Source organism: Macaca nemestrina, chromosome 12 (genome assembly GCF_043159975.1).
Source record: "Macaca nemestrina isolate mMacNem1 chromosome 12, mMacNem.hap1, whole genome shotgun sequence".
Taxonomy (NCBI): domain Eukaryota; kingdom Metazoa; phylum Chordata; class Mammalia; order Primates; family Cercopithecidae; genus Macaca; species Macaca nemestrina.
The window spans coordinates 100,275,182-100,297,463 of NC_092136.1; the positions used below are offsets into that span (position 1 = coordinate 100,275,182).

The 22,282-nt window shown below is 37.8% G+C and overlaps 1 protein-coding gene across 5 annotated transcripts in view; it reads left to right on the forward strand.

Moving 5' to 3' along the window:
* Positions 1-22,282, forward strand: part of LOC105484296 (contactin 5) — a 1,362,583-nt gene that overhangs the window by 1,258,613 nt on the left and 81,688 nt on the right. For all 5 annotated transcript variants that reach the window (XM_071075496.1, XM_011745800.3, XM_011745801.3 and 2 more), the window contains 2 exons: positions 5,437-5,595; positions 20,483-20,632. In XM_071075496.1, the coding sequence (XP_070931597.1) occupies positions 5,437-5,595; positions 20,483-20,632 (309 nt within the window). The remainder of the gene's footprint in view (positions 1-5,436; positions 5,596-20,482; positions 20,633-22,282) is intronic.

Here is a 22,282-nt window from a genome sequence, read left to right on the forward strand (position 1 = left end):
TTTGAAGAAGTGAATAAATAGAATGGAGGGAATGAAACAGAACCAATGTAACAACATAGAAGAGCTTAATAAATGACTTTATTGGCAATTATTCCTATATAGACATATTAGCTAAATTTCAAGTCTTTTTCATAATAGTTGAGGGTCCTCCTGACAGTTTCATACTGATGAAAATACTCTTTAAGCAAGTTCCAGTTAGCCATTGCTGCCCCAAAATTTATTAGCTTAAAACATCACTCTGTTATTTTGTCTCATGATTTTAGCAGCTGACAGGCCACGCAATTCTTGCTCGATTTTCTCATGTAGTTGCTGGCTGAAGCTGGAGCCATCTGAAAACTTCTTTTGTTTATTTTTTATTTTTTTTAAATTTATTATTATTATACTTTAAGTTGTAGGGTACATGTGCATAACGTGCAGGTTTGTTACATATGTATACATGTGCCATGTTGGTGTGCTGCACCCATCAACTCGTCATTTACATCAGGTATAACTCCCAATGCAATCCCTCCCCCGTCCCCCCTCCCCATGATAGGCCCCTGTGTGTGATGTTCCCCTTCCTGAGTCCAAGTGATCTCATTGTTCAGTTCCCACCTATGAGTGAGAACATGCGGTGTTTGGTTTTCTGTTCTTGTGATAGTTTGCTAAGAATGATGGTTTTTCACAAATAATAATTGTATGTATTCAGGATGTACATAGTGATGCTTTGATACATATACTGTACAGCAATCAGATCAAGGTAATTAGCATATTCATCATCTCAAACATTTATCATTTGTGTTGGAAACATTCAATATCCTCATTCTTGCTATTTAAAACTATGGATATTGTTAACTACAGTCATCTTCCAGTGGTCTATAGCCCTAGAACTTATTCCTCCTGTCTAGCTGTATTTTTGTATCCTTTAACAAATCTCTCCCTATGCTATTCTCCCCCTTCCCCTTCCCAGTCTCTAGTGTCCTCTATCCTTTCTACTTCTATGAGATCCATTTTTTCAGCTTTCACATATAAGTGAGAACATGTGGTGTTTAACTTTCTCTTCCTGGCTTATTTCACTTAGCATAATGTCCTCCAGTTCCATCCATGTTGCCACAGATGACAGAATCACATTCTTTTTATGGCTGAGTAGTATTCCATGGTGTATATATATCACACTTTCTTTCTACATTCATCTGTTGTTGGGCTCCTAGGTTGATTCCATATCTTGCCTATTGTGAATAATGCTGCAATAAACGTAAGCGTACAGATGTCTCTGATACACTGACTTCCTCTTCTTTGGATAAATGCATAATAGTGGGATTGCTGGAACACATGACAGTTCTCTTTGCAGTTTTTTTTTTTTTTTTTTTTTTTTGAGTCGGAGTCTCGCTCTGTCGCCCAGGCTGAAGTGCAGTGGCGCGATCTCGGCTCACTGCAAGCTCCGCCTCCCGGGTTCCCGCCATTCTCCTGCCTCAGCCTCCCGAGTAGCTGGGACTACAGGCGCCCGCCACCTCTCCCGGCTAGTTTTTTTTAGTACTTTTTTAGTAGAGACAGGGTTTCACCGTGTTAGCCAGGATGGTCTCCATCTCCTGACCTCGTGATCCGCCCGTCTCGGCCTCCCAAAGTGCTGGGATTACAGGCTTGAGCCACCGAGTCCGGCCCTCTTTGCAGTTTTTTGAGGATCCTCTGTACTGTTCTCCACAGTGGCTGTACTAGTTTACATTCCCACCAACAGTGTATAAGACTCCCTTCTTCTCCACATTCTCACCAGCAATCGTTATTTTTGTCCTTTTGATGATAGCCATCCTAACTGGGGTGAGATGATACCTCAGGGTGGTTTTCATTTGCATTTCCCTGATTATCAGTGATGCTGACCATTTCTTTCATATATCTGTTGGTCATTTGTGCGTCTTCTTTTGATAAATGTCTTTTCGGATATGACTGCTTTTTAATAGCATTGTTTGTCTATTTGCTGTTGAGATGTTTGAGTTCCTTGTATATTCTGGATATTAATCCCCTTTCATGTGAATAGTCTGCAAACATTTTCTTCCATTCTGCAAGTTGTCCTTTCATTCTGTTGATTATTTCATTTGCTGTGAGGAGCTTTTTAGTTTGGTATAATCCTATTTGTTTATTTTTGCTTTTGTTGCCTGTGCTTTCGAGATCTTATTCATAAAATCTTTTCCAAAACCCAAGGTCCTGAAGCACTTCCTCTACATTTTTTTCTAGTAGTTTTATTGTTTCTGGTCTTATAGTTAGCTCTTTGATCCATTTTAATTGATTTTTGTATGAGGTGAGAGGTGGGAAGTCTAGTTTGAGCCTTCTGCATGTGGACATCCAATTTTTCCAAAACCATTTAGTGAAGAGACTGTTCTTTCCCTAATGAGGGTCTGATCTGAAGGCCTCTTCACTGACATGTCTGGTGCCTGGGCTTGGATGGCTAGAATAGCTGGAATAGCTAGAGGCAATCTGGAGCTGTCTCTCCACAGACCTCTCTAAATGGCTAACTTGGACTTCTTCACAGAATGGCAATTTCCATGTAATTGGACTGACAACTGTCTTTTCCTATAACAAGCATTCCAGGAAACCTGTGGTAAAGATGCAAAGCTTATCCTCAACTCAAAATTCATACACAGTTATTTGTACCATTGTTTACTGGGTGAAACAGTCACAAGCCAGCCCAGATTTAAGGAGGTGAAAAAATTGACTCCATCTTTCAATGACAGAATGGATTGCATGTTCAGGAAGTAAAGGAAGTGATGGTGGCCACCTTATACACATACAGACTCAAAGTGATTAATGCTTTCTTCACATGCCATCTGCGTCTCTACCACATAAAGTGTGGCTTTCCCTAACACATACGTTTTCTCTTTCTGTCCTTTTTTCAGTTGAGGATACTTTCTAAATTAACAGTGAAAACAGTAAATATCTGTGTACTCCTTGCTTCTTTCCACAAATTAGGATTTACAATCACATCCAAATTTAACTCTCAGCTGTGCTGTTCCGTAGCAGTGACTTGAGCAAATAACTTCTCATTAGAATGATCTCTCTGATACCCAGTGCCTACCATAAAACTTAACATATAAGGTTATCGACTAAATAACTTTCTAAGTAATCTCTTTGAGATTCCGTTACTTCCTCTATGAAATGGGGATAACAATGCCCACCTCACAGTGACGAAGAAGTAAATGAACAATTTAATGTTTGCAAACACTTAGCGCCTTAATACAGTACAATACAGTGAGATTATCACAGCTATTAGTATTATTATAGTTAGTATTCTTCTCACTATTATATCATTATAATGTATTGTAGATGCTCCTCCACTTATCTGTCACCACAGTCTAAAAACTTGTTAGACACCTTCTTCAACACCTGGATCTCATTTATTTTCTTTACCCTATCCTTAGTCACTATTTTAATGGCTTCAACATTGATACTGGGTGATGCAATAGACATATTTTTTTCATAAATCCTAGACCTTATCAACCCTGTAATAATATTCTCAAGTTTGCTTTAGATAAACAAAAACCAACTTCTTACTCAAAAACCACCCTACCTCTAAATTCACAAATCTGTCAATTTTCTCTTGCAACACCATTCTTACTCTTATATTTTCCTCCCATAACAATCCAGTCTCCTTGACTCCCTTCTTTTATTCTAGTCTGTCAGCCCCATTCTGGCTTCATCTGACTTGACTCCATGGTTACCCACAGCATTGTCATATTTGATGATAAAAAAATATAAGAATTACAAACTCCCAAGCCTGAATGGATGCTACTGACTACTTTCCTGGTCTTGGTCCTGACTTTCCTATCTTTACTGAATTGGTCAGTTTCACTTCAAAATGATACCGTCTAACCAAACTTGAACTCTAGTACTATTCTAGAATCTTTGTATTTTCTCTTCATTGCATCCTTCCCCTTTTATCATGTGCTATTCCAAAACTTTCCTGTTATCCTCCAGCCCCCAATCTAATTTCCCCCAATCACCTTAACTTTTGTAGACAGTCTTATATTCTTAAGTTTAAAAACATGAGTACCTTCCAAAATGAGCTCTCTCAACTTTTCCCCTTACCATCTCGAAAACTTTAGTTATTTTGCTGTTTCTTCCTTCATTTAACTTAGAGGAAAAAATTGTCATTTATTCTCAAGATTGCTCTCTAGACCTTTGCCCACAATCCCAACTTTTGGTCACCTTCCTGACAGAATAGTCTCTATCTTCTATATCTTTAGTATCTTGCATCTGCTGGTGGTTCTTCTCAGCCTTGATTTAAAAAATCAAACAAAAAAAATTCATTCCTTATTTTCTAAAAATGTAATTTGCCCCAGTGAGGCTTTTAAACTTTTTCTCCATCTTACTGAACCTGTATTGTTGATACTCTGTATTCAAAAGTCTTCACCAACTCCTCTATCTGTTCAGCATGCAACCATTTCTTGGCGTTTGGCTCATATCTCTTAATCAACAAATCCACATAGCACTTGCTACATAAAGACCAACTCAGAAAATACTTAAAATACTTAAGTTTTTGACATTCAAAATAAAGCATTATTGTAACTTTAATTGTCCATACAATGGACTGAAAGAACTGGCATTGCTTTGTAGCCACTAAAATATAAATAGCTGTGCATTTTTAAAATACTATTCAAAATCACCACTAGAAATAAAAATATAATGGCACATTTCTCCTCAAATCTGATTATAATTGGCTCTTAAAGATGAAGTCCGTATGCACACAGATTAGTCAATACTATTCTATACCATTCTTTCATAATCAAAAGGGAATTAATCCTCTTTTACTCACGACTTCCCCACTCCAACCAAGAAAAAAAGGAAGCTAATCACAGATCACAGTCTCCTTTGAACTCCCTACGGAACTTTATATATGTCTCATGTCTGGCATATGTCCTTACCTTGTCTATACTATCATTATTTCAGAACCTTTTGTATCTCCCTTGTTAGAGTCTAAGCTATGTGTACTTGATAGTACACATCAGAGGGCTTGTATATGGTATGTTCTCTGAACATGAACATTAGCTCTATCCACTTATAGTATTTTAGTAAGGCTGAGATTTTCTTTGTCCCTGATAGCATTGCCTGTGATTTTCTGTTGCTGCCTCTGTAAACTGTGATTGATTTCAGCAGCTGCATTTGATATTGGCATTCACATCTTTGTATTTGTTTCTCATTATTTTTTTCTTTTTCTATAAAATATAATGCTAATTGGTAACTGCCTCTGGGCACAAAATATCAGAAAGAAATCAAATCTACAATTAAGTTTCCCCCAGAAATCCTAGACTCCAACTTGCATCCATGATTTTTGTTGTAAATTTTCATTACTAAATTCATATTTCATTAAGATGATTACATAGTTTGATGGGCTACATATTGGAAATATAATTTCTCATGGCTCCTGATAATACTCTGTGCTTAACTTTATCCATTGCCTTTGACCTATAGGTCCCCCAGGCCCACCTGGGATAGTAATTGTTGAGGAAATCACCGAAAGTACAGCCACACTATCCTGGAGCCCAGCAGCTGACAACCACAGCCCAATCTCCTCCTACAACCTTCAAGCTCGCAGCCCATTTTCGCTAGGCTGGCAAACAGTAAAGACAGGTAAGAGGCACTAATGCAACATCAGATATAACCAGAGTGGTCTTCTATCTCATAAGCCATATTTGGCTAAGTTCTTACTAGGATCATCTTTGGATTCTGAAATCTCTTTATTATTTATTACAATATTGACAACTCTTTGCTACTTTTTATGAACCTAAGAAGAGCAAGGTACCTTGCTTTCCTCTTTTCAGTTCCCAAAGAGGGACCGTATCATGTTCACTTATTTGTTTGTTGAAATAACCTTAAACTCACATAGAAGTTGCAAAAATAGTGCAGAGTTCCTGTGGATCCATTCCCCAGCTTCCTGCCATGATAAAAGTCTTACATAACCGTAGTACAGTTACCAAATCAGGAGATGATGTTGGTGAATTGATGTTAACTAAGTTTCAGACCTTATTAGGATCTCACTAGTTTTGATATGCAATTGTTTTAGTGTATACTTATACGAGATTCTATGAAATTTTATTATGCAGACTCAAGTAACCACCGAGACAATCTGGATATAGATCAATTTCATTAGCTCAGTTCCTTGTGCTACTCCTTTCTAGTCATACATCTGTTTTATTTATAAGAAGAAAATCTAGTGGCTGGCAAGATGGGTGAATAGGAACAGCTCTGGTCTGCAGCTCCCAATGAGATTAATGCAGAAAGTGGGTGATTTCTACATTTCCAACTGAGGTACTAAGCTCATCTCACTGGGACTGATTAGACAGTGGGTGCAGCCCATGGAGGGCGAGCTGAAGCAGGGAGGGGCATTGCCTCACCCAGAAAGCATAAGGGATCAGAGAACTCCCTCCCTTAGCCAAGGGAAGTCGTGAGGGACTGTGCCATGAGGAACAGTGCACACCAGCCCAGATACTACACTTTACCCAGAGTCTTCACAACCCACAGACTAGGAGATTCCCTCAGGGGTCTATAGCATCAGGGCCCTGGGTTTCAAGCAGAAAACTGGGCAGCCATTTGGGCAGACACCGAGCTAGTTGCAGGAGTGTGTTTTCATACCCCAGTGGCTCCTGGAACGCTAGCGAGACAGAACCATTCACTCTCCTAGAAAGGGGGCTGAAGCCAGAGAGCCAAGTGGTCTAGCTCAGCAGATCCCACCCCCACGGAGCCCAGCAAGCTATAAGATCCACTGGCTTGAAATTCTCAGCAGTCTGAAGTCAACCTGGGATGCTTGAGCTTGGTCAGGGGAGGGGTGTCCACCATTACTGAGGATAGAGTCATGTGCCTCCTGACTGGGACACAACTCCCAGTAGGGTGTTGTGACTGACACCTCATAAAGGAGAGCTCTGGCTGGCATCTGGTGGTGCCCCTCTGGGACTAAGCTTCCAGAGGAAGAAACAGGCATCAATCTTTGCTGTCCTGCACCCTCTGCTGGTGATGCCCAGGCAAACTAGGTCTGGAGTGGACCTCCAGCAAACTCCAGCAGACCTGCAGCAGAGGGACCTGACTGTTAGAAGGAAAACCAACAAACAGAAAGAAATAGCATCAATATTAACAAAAAGGATGTCCACACAGAAACCCCATCTGAAGGTCCAAAGACCAAAGATAGATAAATCCACAAAGATGAGGGAAAAAACAGCACAAAAAGGCTGAAAATTCCAAAAACCAGCACACCTCTTTTCCTCCAAAGGATCACAACTCCTCGCCAACACGGGAACAAAACTGGATGTAGAATGAATATCACGAATTAACAGAAGTAGACATCAGAAGGTGGGTAATAACAAACTCCTCCAAGCTAAAGGAGCATGTTCTAACCCAATGCAATGAAGCTAAGGACCTTGAAAAAAGGTTAGATGAATTACTAACTAAAATAACCAGTTTAGAGAAGAACACAAATGACCTGATGAAACTGAAAAACACAGCACGAGGACTTTGTGAAGCATAAACAAGTATCAGTAGCCAAATCGATCAAGCCGAAGAAAGGATATCAAAAATTGAAGATCAACTTAATGAAATAAAGCATGTAGACAAGATTAGAGAAAAAAGAATGAAAAGGAACGAACAAAGCCTCCAACAAATATAGGACTATGTGAAAAGACCAAACATACGTTTGATTGGTGTACCTGAAAGTGACAGGGAGAAGGGAACCAAGTTGTAAAACATTCTTCAGGATATTATCTAGGAGAACTTCCCCAACCTAGCAAGACAGGCCAACATTCAAATTCAGGAAGTAGAGAGAATACCACAAAGATACTCCTCGAGAAGAGAAAGCCCAAGACACATAATCATCAGATTCACTAAGGTTGAAATGAAGGAAAAAATGTTATGGGCAGCCAGAGAGAAAGGTCGAGTTACCCAGAAAGAGAATCCTATCAGTCTAACAAGGGATCTCTCTGCAGAAACCCTATAAGCCAGAAGACAGGGGGGACCAATATTCAACATTCTTAAAGAAAAGAATTTTAAACCCAGTATTTCCTATCCAGCCAAACTAAGCTTTATAAGAGAAGGAGAAATAAAATCCTTTACAGATAAGCAAATGCTGGGAGATGTTGTCCCCACCAGGCCTGCCTTACAAGAGATCCTGAAGGAAGCACTCAATATGGAAAGGAAAAACAGATACAGCCACTGCAAAAACATACCAAATTGTAAAGACCACCGACACTATGAAGAAACTGAATCAACTAACAGGCAAAATAACCAGCTAGCATCATAATGACAGGATCAAATTCACACATAACAATATTAACCTTAAATATAAATGGGCTAAATGCCCCAATTAAAAGACACAGACTGACAAGTTGGATAAAGAGTCAAGACCCATCAGTGTGCTATATTCAGGAGACCCATCTCACGTGCAAAGACACACATAGGCTCAAAATAAAGGGATAGAGAACGATTTACCAAGCAAATGAAAAGCAAAAAAAGCAGAGGTTGCAATTCTAGTCTCTGATAAAACAGACTTTAAACCAACAAAGATCAAAAAAGACAAAGAAGGGCATTATGTAATGGTAAAGGGATCAATGCAAAAAGAAGAGCTAACTATCCTAAATATATATGCACCCAATACAGGAGCACCCAGATTCATAAAGCAAGTTCTTAGAGACCTACAAAGAGACTTAGACTTCCACACAATAATAGTGGGAGACTTTAAAACCTCACTATCAATATTAGACAGAGGAACAAGACAGAAAATTAACAAGGATATTCAGGACTTGTACTCAGCTCTGGACCAAGCAGACCTAATAAACATCTACAGAACTCTCCACCCCAAATCAACAAATATGCACTTTTCTCAGCATCACATCGCACTTATTCTAAAATTGACCACATAATTGGAAGTAAAACACTCCTCAGCAAATGCAAAATAATGGAAGTAATAACAAACTGTCTCTCAGACCACAGTGCAATCAAACTAGAACTCTGGATTAAGAAATTCAATCAAAACTGCTCAACTACATGGAAACTGAACAACCTGCTCCTGAATGACTACTGAGTAAATAATGAAATTAAGGCAGAAATAAATAAGTTCTTTGAAATCAATGAGAACAAAGAGACAACATACCAGAATCTCTGGGACACAGCTAAAGCATTGTTTAGAAGGAAATTTATAGCACTAAATGCCCACAGGAGAAAAGGGGAAATATCTAAAATCGACACCCTAAAATCACAATTAAAAGAACTAGAGAAGCAAGAACAAACAAATTCAAAAGCTAGCAGAAGACAAGAAATAACTAAAACCACAGTAGAAATGAAGGAGATAGAGAAACAAAAACCCCTTCAAAAAATCAATGAATCCAGGAACTGGTGTTTTGAAAAGATTAACCAAATAGATAGACCACTAGCCAAATTACTAAAGAAGAAAAGAGAGAAGAATCAAATAGACACAGTAAAAAATGATAAAGAGGATATCACCACTGATCTCACAGAAATACAAACTACCATCAGAGAATACTGTAAACACCTCTGTGTAAATAAACTAGAAAATCTAGAAGAAATGGATAAACTCCAAAACTATACCCTCTTAAGAATAAACCAAGAAGAATTTGAATCCCTGAATAGACCAGTAACAAGTTCTGAAATTAAGGAAGTAATTAATAGCCTACCAACCAAAGAAGCCCAGGACCAGAAAGATTCATAGCCTATTTCTCCCAGAGGTACAAAGAGGAGCTGGTACCATTCTTTCTGAAACTATTCCAAACATTAGAAAAAGAGGGACTCGTCCCTGACTCATTTTACAAGGTTAATATCATCCTGATACCAAAACCTGGCAGAGGCACAACAAAAAAAGAAAATTTCAGGCCAGTATCCATGATGAATATCAATGGAAGAATCCTCAATAAAATACTGGTAAATCGAATACAGCAGCACATCAAAAAGCTTATCCAAAATGATCAAGTCAGCTTCATCCCTGTTATTCAAGGCTGGTTCAACATATGCAAATCAATAAACATAATCCATCGCATAAACAGAATCAATGACAAAAACCAAATGATTACCTCAATAGATGCACAAAAGGACTTTAATAAAATTCAACAACCCTTCATGGTAAAAACTCTCAATAAAATAGGTACTGATGGAACATATCTCAAAATAGGAAGTTATTTAGGATAAACACTCAGCTAATATCATACTAAATGGGCAAAAAATGGAAGCATTCCCTTTGAAAACCGGCACAAGACAAGGATGCCCTCCCTCATCATTCCTACTCAACATAGTATTGAAAGTTTTGGCCAGGGCAATCAGGCAAGAGAAAGAAATAAAAGGTATTCAAATAGAGGGAGAGGAAGTAAAATTGTCCCTTGTTTGCACATGACATGATTGTATATTTAGAAAACCCCATTGTCTCAGCCCAAAACCTCCTTAAGCTGATAAGCAACTTCAGCAAAGTCTCAGGACACAAAATCAATTTGCAAAAATTACAAGCATTCGTATATACCAATAATAGACAAACAGAGAGCCAAATCATGAGTGAATTCCCATTCACAATTGCCACAAGTAGAATAAAATACCTAGGAATACAACTTACAAGGGATGTGAAGGACCTCTTCAAAGAGAACTACAAACTACTGCTCTAGGAAATAACAGAGTACACAAACAAATGGAAAAACATTCCATGCTCTTGGATAGGATGAATCAGTATCATGAAAATGGCCATACTGCCCAAAGTAATTAATAGATTCAATGCTGTCCCCATCAAGCTACCACTGACTTTCTTCACAGAATTATAAAAAACTACTTTAAATTTCATATGGAACCAAAAAAGAGCCTGCGTAGCCAAGACAATCCTAAGCAAAAAGAACGAACCTGGAAGCGTCACACTACCTGACCTGAAACTCTACTATTAGGCTACAGTAACCAAAACAGCATGGTACTGGTAATAAAACAGATATATAGACCAATGGAGCAGAACAGAGGTCTCAGAAATAACACCACACATCTACAACCATCTGATATTTGACAAACCTGACAAAACAAGAAATAGGGAAAGGATTCCGTATTTAATAAATGGTGCTGGGAAAACTGGCTAGCCATATGTAGAAAGCTGAAACTGGATCCCTTCCTTACACCTTAGACAAAAATTAATTCAAGATGGATTAAAGACTTAAATGTAAGACCTAAAACCATAAAAACCCTAGAAGAAAATCCAGGCAATACCATTCAGGACATAGGCATGGGCAAAAACTTCATTGCCAAAAGCAATGGCAACAAAAGTCAAAATTGACTAATGGGATCTAATTAAACTGAAGATCTTCTGCACAGTGAAAGCAACTTTCATCATAGTGAATAGCCAACCTACACAATGGGAGAAACTTTTTGCAATCTATCCATCTGACAAAGGGCTAGTATCCAGAATCTACAAAGAACTTAAACAAATTGACAAAAAACAAAACAAAACAAAAAAACAAAAACAAAAAAAAACAACCCCATCAAAAAGTGGGCAAAGGATGTGAACAGATACTTCTCCAAAAGAAGACATTTATGCAGCCAACAATCGTATGAAAAAAAAGCTCATCATAACTGGTCATTAGGGAAATGTAAATCAAAACCACAATGAGATACCATCTCATGCCACTTAGAATGGTGATCACTAAAAAGTCAGGAAACAACAGATGCTGGAGAGGATGTGGAGAAATAGGAATGCTTTTACACTGTTGGTGGGAGTTTACACTCCCACCACAATTAGTTCAATTAGTTCAACCATTGTGGAAGACAGTGTGGCGATTCCTCAAGGATACAGAATCAGAAATATCATTTAACCCAGCAATCCCATTACTGGGTATATATCCAGAGGATTATAAATCATTGTACTATAAAGACACATACACACGTATGTTTACTGCAGCACTATTCACAATAGCAAAGACTTGGAACCAACCCAAATGGCCATCAGTGATAGCCTGGATAAAGAAAATGTGGCACATATATGCCATGGAATACTATGAAGCCATAAAAAAGAATGAGTTAATGTCCTTTGCAGGGACATGGATGAAGCTGGAAACCATCATTCTCAGCAAACTAACACAGGAACAGAAAACCAAACACCACTTGTTCTCACTCATAAGTGGGAGTTGATGAAGGAGAACACATTGACACAGGGAAGGGAGTATCACACACTGGGGCCTGCCAGGGGGTGGGGGCTTAGGTGAGAGATAGCATTAGGAGAAATACCTAATGTAGATGACAGGTTGATGAGTGGAGCTAACCACCATGGCATGTGTATACCTATGTAACAAACCTGCCCGTTCTGCAAATGTATCCCAGAACTTAAAATATAATAAAAAAAGAAAATCTAATATAAAATTACACTGCACACCGTTTTAATGCCTGCTTCCAAGATGTTTGCATTATAGTTGCATTATTTTAAAAATTTTTCATCTCTAAACATTTTCTTTTCATTTTACAATTTCCCATATCTCTCCAAATGTGTCTGTCCAGCAGGGATATGTAAAATCACACTTACTTGATAGTTATTAGACACTTATTAAACATATTGGTATTTGAAAATTGTACAGTAAGGCTACAGAAGAGAATCTTTAGAAGCAATTGTCCATACTGAGTAACAACTGTGTTTTTGTTTTAAAGTCTGATGACCTCTATTGACCTATTTAGAAATTAAATATAGAAATCAGTAAAATATTTGAGTGCAGTAACCTTAAAACTCAACCAGAATATTATGAGGGTAAAGTGGTTCATTTTGTTGTATAGGTAAATGAAATTTGGGTTTTTGTATGAAACATCGTAATATCAGAAAGAGAAAATTTGTTTACCTATATGCAGAATTTAATTCACAATTTATTTGATATTTAGGCTCCTGCATTAAGTTAGATCTCAGTTTGATCATTATAGTGTCTATAAACATATTTATTATGCACATATACATATTTATTTTGTATTATAGATAATTGCTCATAGCCTCATTCCTGGATCCATTAAAACCCTGTGATACCTTTAAAGACCCCAAAATTGGGGAATCTCTAGGTATGGTAGTTAATTCAGGAAGGACACATTTAAACCACATGAGCAGATTTACTCAGAAATTCTTATAACCTTCAACCCTGTGCTTCAATCTTATTCTGAGTGTGACAGCTTAAATCTTTGGCTCTGCAGCCAGGAAATGACCTCAACTTCAGATCTGGTGTTGTGCACTCACCTAACCCATCCTCTTGCCTACAGCCATCCTCCCTATCTGCTCTTGCCACACTACCCATGCAACTTACTTTTGGAGAAGTTTTCCTTGTGGATACATTGCAATACATGTGTGTTTTATTACTCATCCTATGCCCATAGCAATCCAGTACATATCTTCTACCTGCTACATCCATGCTTTGCTAGTTACACTTATGTTCTGATTCTCACCTATGGTTTTCTCAGTTCACCTGTTTTTACTTGTTTATATATACATATGTTTTTATATATATATATATATGCACATATATGTGTGTGTGTATATAAAAACATACATATTCATGTGTCTGTGGAGGATTTAGGCATTTGAATTAAATGTCATTTTTGTGTTTGTTTTAGAAGTCCCTACTGTAAAGTTGCATCTTTCTAATATTATTTGAATGCTAGAAATATTTTTAAATTTTTATTTTAAGTTCTGGGATACATGTGCAGAATGTGCAGGTTTGTTACATAGGTATATGTGTGCCATGGTGGTTTGCTGTGCCTATCAACCTGTCATGTAGGTTTTAAGCCCCACATGCATTAGCTGTTTGTCCTGATGCTCCTGATGCTCTCCCCTCCCCTCATTCCCTGGCAGGTCCCAGTGTGTGTTATTTCTCTCCCTGTGTCCATGTGTCCTTATTTTTCAGCTCCCACTTATGAGTGAGAACATGTGGTGTTTGGTTTTCTATTCCTGTGTTAGTTTGTTGAGGATGATGACTTCCAGTTTCATCCATGCCCTGGCAAAGAACATGAACTCATTCCTTTTTCATGACTACATAATACTCCATGGTGTATATGTGTCACATTTCCTTTACCCAGTCTATTATTTATGGGCATTTGGGTTGGTTCCATGTCTCTACTAATGTAAATAGTGCTGCAGTAAACATACGTGTGCATGTATCTTTATAGTAGAATGATTTGTATTCCACTGGGTATATACCCAGTAATGGATTGCTGGGTCAAATGGTATTTCTGTTTCTAGATCCTTGAGGAATCACCACACTATCTTCCCCAAGAGTCGAGCTAATTTACATTCCCACCAACAGTGTAAAAGTGTTCCTATTTCTCCACAGCCTTACCAACATCTGTTTTTTCTTGACTATTTAGTAACCGCCATTCTCACTGGCATGAGATGGTATCTCATTGTAGTTTTGATTTGCATTTCTCTAATGATCAGTGATGGGTTGAGCTTTTTTTATATATGTTTGTTGGTCACACAAATGTCTTTTTTTGAGAAGTGTCTGTTCATATCCTTTGCCCACTTTTTGATGGTGATATTTTTCAGAGTTCTTTTTTAATTCAATTCAGCAAGAACAACACTTCTAAAAACCCTGCAATTGTGCTGTACTTATAAAAAAGTTTTCCTTCAGAAAAGGATTTCTGCAAGTGATCAATTGTATTTACCCTTCATGGTGCTAGGGCTCTCACTAGATGTGTCCTCTTCTAACTCATTTCTCCAAAACGCACCATTAATTGCACCTATTGGCAGAGGCATGCTGTCCTCAGGGAAAGCCTGATGAAGAGCTGTCCACAAGATTTACATGCTCCAAAATAGGCCTTTTAGATGCTTCCTGGTTTTAGTACCATGCTCATTCTCATCGTTTCTTTCACGCCTATGATGGGGAAATAAGTCTCTCTGGAACCACACCAGCTCCACTGGTCATGAGCCTTTTGGTTTCACAGTTGCTCCCTCATTCTAAATTAATTTCAGTCAAAATAAACTCCAATTTAACAATATCCATTAGAAAAAAAAAATGAATCTGGAGTTTAACCTTGCTGATACAATTAATGCAATTAATAATCTACTATTTGAAAAGCATTTAAAATATACCAAAATGAGCATAAAAAATAATGAGTTTCTCATTTGTGGAAAATGAAGTCAGAGGTTCCACATGAACCCTCTAGCTGAGCACACCTTGGAATTAACATATGAATACTGCCTCCTGCAAATGAGACTAAAATGTAAATAATGTATTTATTTTGAAAAAAGTATGCAAAGAGCCATAACAAATAGATCATTTCACTTGCAGACCTCTTTTCCACTCAAGCAAATGGCTTTTGATTTAGAAACCTGACTTTCTTTTTTATACTACTGAGAAGCATTAGCTGACGTAATTTTTGATTATGTCTACCTAGGAATATCAAATTGCCTATAATCACAGAATTCATTGGTCTTTGTTTACTTAACTCAGATATGCTTCTTAAATATTCTTGTATCAGTGGATATGTCTTCTACTGCGGGTATGTTTGCACAGACTGATTGGTTCCATTTTTCAACTGAACAGATTTATTTGGTATTTTATTAATTAAATTGGTGGCAGAGTTTGGGTGGCACATACTTGTGATCTCAGCACTTTGAGACATCCTGAGGTGGGAGGATCACTTAGGGCCAGGAGATTGAGACCAGTCTGGACAACAGAATAAGATCTTGTCTCAAAATAAATAGTTTTGGATGTGATTCTTTTGCTTGGAAAGGCATTTCAACAAGATGTTTCCCCTAAGTCAATATAAGGTCTTCCACTGTCTTTAGTTGCTGTCATGTTCTCTCTGATGCACAATGTTTTCTTTGAAACCAACTTGTCCCTAAAGTTCCGGAAATAATATATTTATAAAAAGATGCTGCAAGACCTTTAAAATACTTATTTTGGTATAAATCCTCCATTATTCTTCATCTCTACAATATTGCATTTCAAATCAAAATCCTAATTGTATAAAAAAGAAAGTTTTTACTTTCTTTCATATTGCATTTTGTTTCACCAAAAATAATAATACCTTCAATTAATACTTATAATTATTTTATATCTCTTACAAGTAACAGGGAATTTAGAATTTCCAAATCTTTTTTTTTTTTCACTTTAAAGAGAGGAATGAAGGGTGGTGGAAAGGATATGGGCTTGGAAAGGGAGTCTTTAAAGTCTATAGTTATGACTAAGAGGATATAAATATGCATAGCTTTCGAAGGAAGACTATTTTTATATGTATATTAAAGCTTATACTAATTACATCAAGATTCAAGCAGAATTAATTAATATTGCCAATTCTGTTCACACCAGGCAATTTGAACTCTCATTCATTTAATAAAAATTTACCAAGCACCTTTTAGGAAGTGTTCTAGGCACATGCGGCATATCAGGTGTTCTAGGTACATGAACAACACCGAATAAATAAATCCTTGCCCTTGTGAAGATTGTATTCTTATAGGTGAAGACAAACAATAAACAGAGAACATAATAAGCAAGTAAATTATATAATATCTTAGAAGTTGATGAGTACTATGGGGGGAAAAATAAATTATATGCAGTAAGAGGAATCAGAAGTACTATGATCAGGGTCAGTGTATTAGTCACCTCAGGCTGCTATAACAAAATTCCATGGACTGAGTGGATTAAACAACAGAAATTTACTTTATTACAGTTCTAGAGGTTTGGAGTTCCAACATCAAGTTGCTTTCTCACTGTGTTCTCACATGGATGACACACACACACACACACACACACACACACACAAAGTGAGAGAGAGCTCTCGTGTCTCATCCTATAAGGACACTAAGATCACAGCCCCACTCTTACCACATCATTTAACCTTAATTATTTCCTTAGAAGCTCTATCACCAAATAACAGCCACATTAGGGGTTAGGACTTTAATATATGAATTTTGAGAGGACACATTTAGTCCATTGCAGGAAGCTTGCACTTTGAAATAGAGTGGTCGGGGTATGCCTTACTGAGAAGGTATATTTGTGTACATTTTATAGGAGGTATGGGGGAGGCAGCCCAGGTATAAGGAGCAACTAGAGCAAACGTATTAGAAGCATGATACGCAAGAGCATTAGAAGATCAGTGAGGCAGGAGCAGAATGAGTTTTAGGGAGAAAGGTAGATGAGTTTTGAGAGATATTGGCAAGACCAGATCATACATTACTTGGGTTTTCACCCTTTGAGAAATGAGACATTGGAGGATTGCTCTTCTAAGTCTTAAGTTTTAATATAGTCATCCAAGCTATGTTAAAAATAGACTTACGGGAAGGATAAGAGAAGAGTGACTAAACTATTTAGGAAGCTATTATTATGGTGGAGAGATGATGATGCTTCAATGTGACAGAAGCTTGGTGGTGACACAGGTCACTGATGCTTTTATGACAGAGGTCATAAAAGTGGTCAGAATTTGAAACTATTTGGAAGCTAAAACCCACAGCATTTGCAACAAACTGGATGTAAACAGTATGAGAGAAAAAGAATTCAAGGAAAACTACAAGATTTTTGACCTAACCAACTTAAGGATGGAGTTATCATTAGGTGACATGGAGAAGCCTAAGAAACCTTCATAATTGGAACAGATTGGGTAGCAATGAGATAAAGAATTCAATTTGAGACATATTAAGTTTGATATATCTGTTAGACATCCAAATGAGATTTCAGGTAGGCATCTGGGTATATAAGTATGCTGTTTAAGTGAGAGGTTTAGCATAAAGTTATAAATTAGACAATTATTGTCATATAATATTTTAAAATATGAGACTCTATGTCACCTCCAAGAAAGTAAGTATAAAATAAAGAAGAAACAGTATGAAAATAACGCCCTGGAGCATTGTAACAGTAAGAAGTTGTGGAGAAGGCAGCCATCCAAAGGAGGCAGAATAAAAGCAATCATTGAGGTAAAAGGAAAACCAAAATAATGTCATGCCATGGAAAACAAAGGAATAAAGCCTATCGAAGAAAAAGGCCTAATGAGCTGTGTCAGATGCTACCAAGATGTCAAGTAAAATGAAGACTGAGAAGTGATCATTAGTTCTAGCTATATGGAGGTCGGATTGGTAACCTTGACAATAGCAGTTTTGATGTGATGGTAGGCCATCGGCATCAAAGTCTGACAAGAATGAGATCCAGAGACAATAGGAAAAAAATTAATATAGACAACTCTTCCAAGAAATTTTTCTGCCAAGATAAGTGGAGATATCAACATAGTTTGAAGTCACAGATGCCATAAGTTTCTAATGGATTGGAGTGGGACAGGGGAGAAAGAAAGGAGTCCAGGATGGCCTGAAGATTTGGGATACAACATCTGTAAGAAAGCAATTGTCATTCCCTGGATAAGAATACTGCAGAAATCTATTCAAATAGTAATGTCTATTAATAATATGCCATTGAACGTATGAGTCTGAAATGTAGGGAAGAGGTTCATTAAAAATATTAGAGTTATCAGCATAGAGGGTATCTAAAACCATGAGGCTGGATAAATCACCATGGAGTAAGAAAATGGAAAATCGTAGAGCCAAGTTGCACCAGGAAGACAAAAAGAAATCAGCAGTGGAGACTGAGAAGGCATAATCAGGTGGGAGAGAACCAGAAGTTAAGTTTCGAAAAGTATTTCAAAGGATGATCAACTGTGTCAAAGGATGATGATAGTTCAAGTAAGATGAGTAACAGAGATCTGGCCTTAAGGTTTCAGTAACAGAGACCATTCATTGGTAATCTTGACAGAAGGCAGTATGATGGAAAACTGGAGGTAAGAGTCTGACTGGCATAGGTTCAAGAGAGAATGGAAGAAAAATAATTGCAGACAGTAAGTAATAGCACAAACAACTCTCAAAAGAATCAGAGAAACTGAGTGAAGGCTGGAAGGAGAGGAAATGTTGAGACCTTAGTTTTGTTTTTCAGAGAAAAACATCTGCATGCTTGCATGCTGATGGGAAACATCCATTAGAGATGTGGGAGAGAGAGGAAAAAAGGGCTGGTTCTTTTTCTCCATGATATCTTAAGAGGTCCACCCCTTAATAAGGGTAAAATTTCTTAGTTTCTATTGGAGTAAAAAGTTGTAGATATGCCCAGAGAGGAGATTAAGCATACAGGGGATTTTGCTAATGACAGATCATAAATTCCAAGTGTCACAGTGGAAGAACTTCAAGAATGAGGAAGAGATATGAGCTGGGCAGAAGAGAAAAGTGGCAGAATTCTCTGGAGATTAGAATAAAAGGGATGAGCATGGTCCAGATGTCTGGAGTTACTTGAGATGACTTACATAAATATAAGTAAATTAAACAGTGATGTTAAGTCCTGGTGCTCTCAATGTAAGCATTAGTGATACAGTGTAGGCTCTGGGCTACAGAAGGCTGAGCATTATCTGGAAATCTCTTCTTCTCTTTTGTATGTTTGTCAAGCATAGCTTGACATTTCGCCAAGCTGTGGTCTGACAGTGGCCTTTCCCTCACCCACCTCTTAGACTCCAAGTGTACTGCTCAGTTGCCAGTTCAGCAAGAGGGGACACACTGTTTTTGTTTTTCCACGTCTTCCTGTCACTGCTTTAAGAAAACACAGCAGCTCTGCAGTGCTGTGAGATTTGTCAGGCAGCTCACGCTGCCTATGCTCTGAGCATTCACCTTTCACAGAGCTACTTATTTGGTAACATTCTTTTGGTACCTTTCAGAAGAGATTTTCATGGAAAATTCAAGACAATTTCATAGCACCTTGCAGCGGTAAAACAGAATTGAGTCCTCAAATCAAGACCCCAAACTCCCATCCCGGCTGTACTGCTATGCCTACAAAGAAATCCAAGACTGATATAAATCCAGAGGATCTTTGCATGCTGCAAGGGAGATTCTCCACATACTGCCTTTTCACTCCTGTAACAAATGTTTAGAAACATTTCCTAGACAGCAGAGATGAGTGAACAAGAAAAGCAGTCCAAAACGAAGCATGTATGCCATGTATAAACACTTCACCAATGGTAACTGTACTGACAAACAATGTTATGCCCTGACAAAAATTTAAATGTAGTACAAAAGTCACTCTAAGAAGAATTCAGTGTTTCTACTCAGATATCACAAACTGTGTTTTTTAAATTAAACAGATATATTGTTAATTTGCTGCTTGGAATTACCAAGTGACTAAACATGTTTGCCAGAACTGGGAGAGCAAACTGCTCAAGAAATTTCCTAGAAATGGAAAGAAAACTGTTTAAATTATAGTTCTAATTGGCCCCTTATCTGGGGCTGAGGGATTGGTGAAATAATTATTAGTGTACATAATGGCAAGTTTTGTGTAAAGATAAAATGGAAGAGTTTTAATTAACTCCAACAAACTTAGACATATGCAAGTGCTTACTCCCTGAAGATTGATTTTCATTTTACTAATGACACTGGAGGTGACACCATGACCACGTGTTGTGAGGAAATATGCTTTAGCCTGCTGATTCTGTCAGTAGCATTAATACTCTTGATTGCCATTTGTAGCATTTTTCCAGTCCTCCTAGTGACATGAAATTTCCTTCCTTTCTATAGTGCCAGAAATCATAACAGGGGACATGGAGTCAGCCATGGCTGTGGACCTAAATCCCTGGGTGGAATACGAATTTCGAGTGGTGGCCACCAACCCTATTGGGACAGGAGATCCAAGCACCCCATCTCGAATGATCCGCACAAATGAAGCAGGTAAACATTTGGCATAGTCAGGTTGGATTTGGTATGCTTCTAATCGTCTTGAAACTAAGGTGAATTCACCATGATTGCTCCACTGCTTGCCTTAGCATAATTTGTCCTGATTCATCTACCTTAACATCATAAAATTATTTTCTTTAAAACAATTATTTCATTTTATTTGTTCTCAGAACTTTTTCTCCTTGTTTCCACAAATACAACCATCTAAATGCTTACATTTTCTCCCAATCCTTGCACTGATCTTCAGGTTACCATGAAACTGAAGCAGTTCATTTATTCTTCTCATAATATACTCATTCAATATAGCATACCCTTAAGATTCAGAATAAATCTGCTCCCCTTCTTTTTCTCCAGTGATACTTTACTTGAATTACAGTGTACTTCCTTAGAACTCTTTTATGTTACCCTTCACCACCAAACCCATATAAATTACACTTTGCAAAAAGTAAACATGGTCCTTCCTTGACCTACTGCCTTCTTGAAGTTTATATGTAAAATAAATACCAATCTGCTCCTTGACTTTAAAACATTACATTATTCTCATCTTTTAGAAAAAGCACATCTGATAAAATGTTTCTAATGACTGAGGAATTAACAGCTCTATTTGAATTTTAAGATATCTTGCTTATCACATGGAAGGAGCAGAAAAATAAAGAAATAAGGAATACAGAAATTTTCTGTGTAGATTTTTTATGACGTTGGACAAAGTCTCATTGAGGTCTATCTTTTATGTCCCCCTAATATTGTATATTAAGAAAGTGTCTGGTTACACATTTACTTAGGGGAACACAAACAAACATTAATAGTGTTGATAAGAACAATATGAAAACAATAGAAAGAGGAGGATCAGGGATAGGTACAGGGAGGAAAAAATAACAAATGCTAATGATTTATGCTCAATGATAATACATGAGTCTCAAATAAAAGTGCACTGAAAATGAAGATTTGTCATATAGGTTCACTGCCCTACACTGAAACCTAGAACAGTGTTTGGTACTGGTACTCAACATGTCATATTTGTAAAGGGAACAATTTTTTCCTTTATAGCCCCCTACGCACACCAGTACATAGGTCAGATACGCGTGTACATACAAGACGAAGAATTAACTGTGTCCATTGTGTATTACAGTTATAGAACCGAAACAAAAATATGACAAAATATGACTTTTGACCTCTAACAAATTGAACAGAGCTTATAATCATTAAAATAAACAATCAAAACAGCTGACTTTTTCTCTAAAACATATTATGGCTCTCTAGGAGGGAAGGAGAATGGAGGGAGGGAGGGAGGAAGGAAGGGAAAAGAAAGAAAACAAATCCCAAGATGGTCCACTAGACTCAGATAAATGGAACAGCTCCTACTGAGGGACCCAGAGGACTGGCGTGCTCCTAACAGATCTTCACAGGGAAGGCATTGAGAGTGGACAGAGGGAAGACACAGAGACTGGGCTGATTGGGGGAGAAAGTTGGGAACCCTATGAGGGGCTACAGCACACCCGGACTTATTTCTAGCCCCCAACAGCTCTGGGGGAATTGGTGAGTTGAACTGGCAAGGAGCAACCCACTCTTGCCACAGGCCTCTGAAACCGCAGCAGCAGGAGACCCCCTAGACCACCATGGACTCTCGACTTGGCAGGGAGAGCT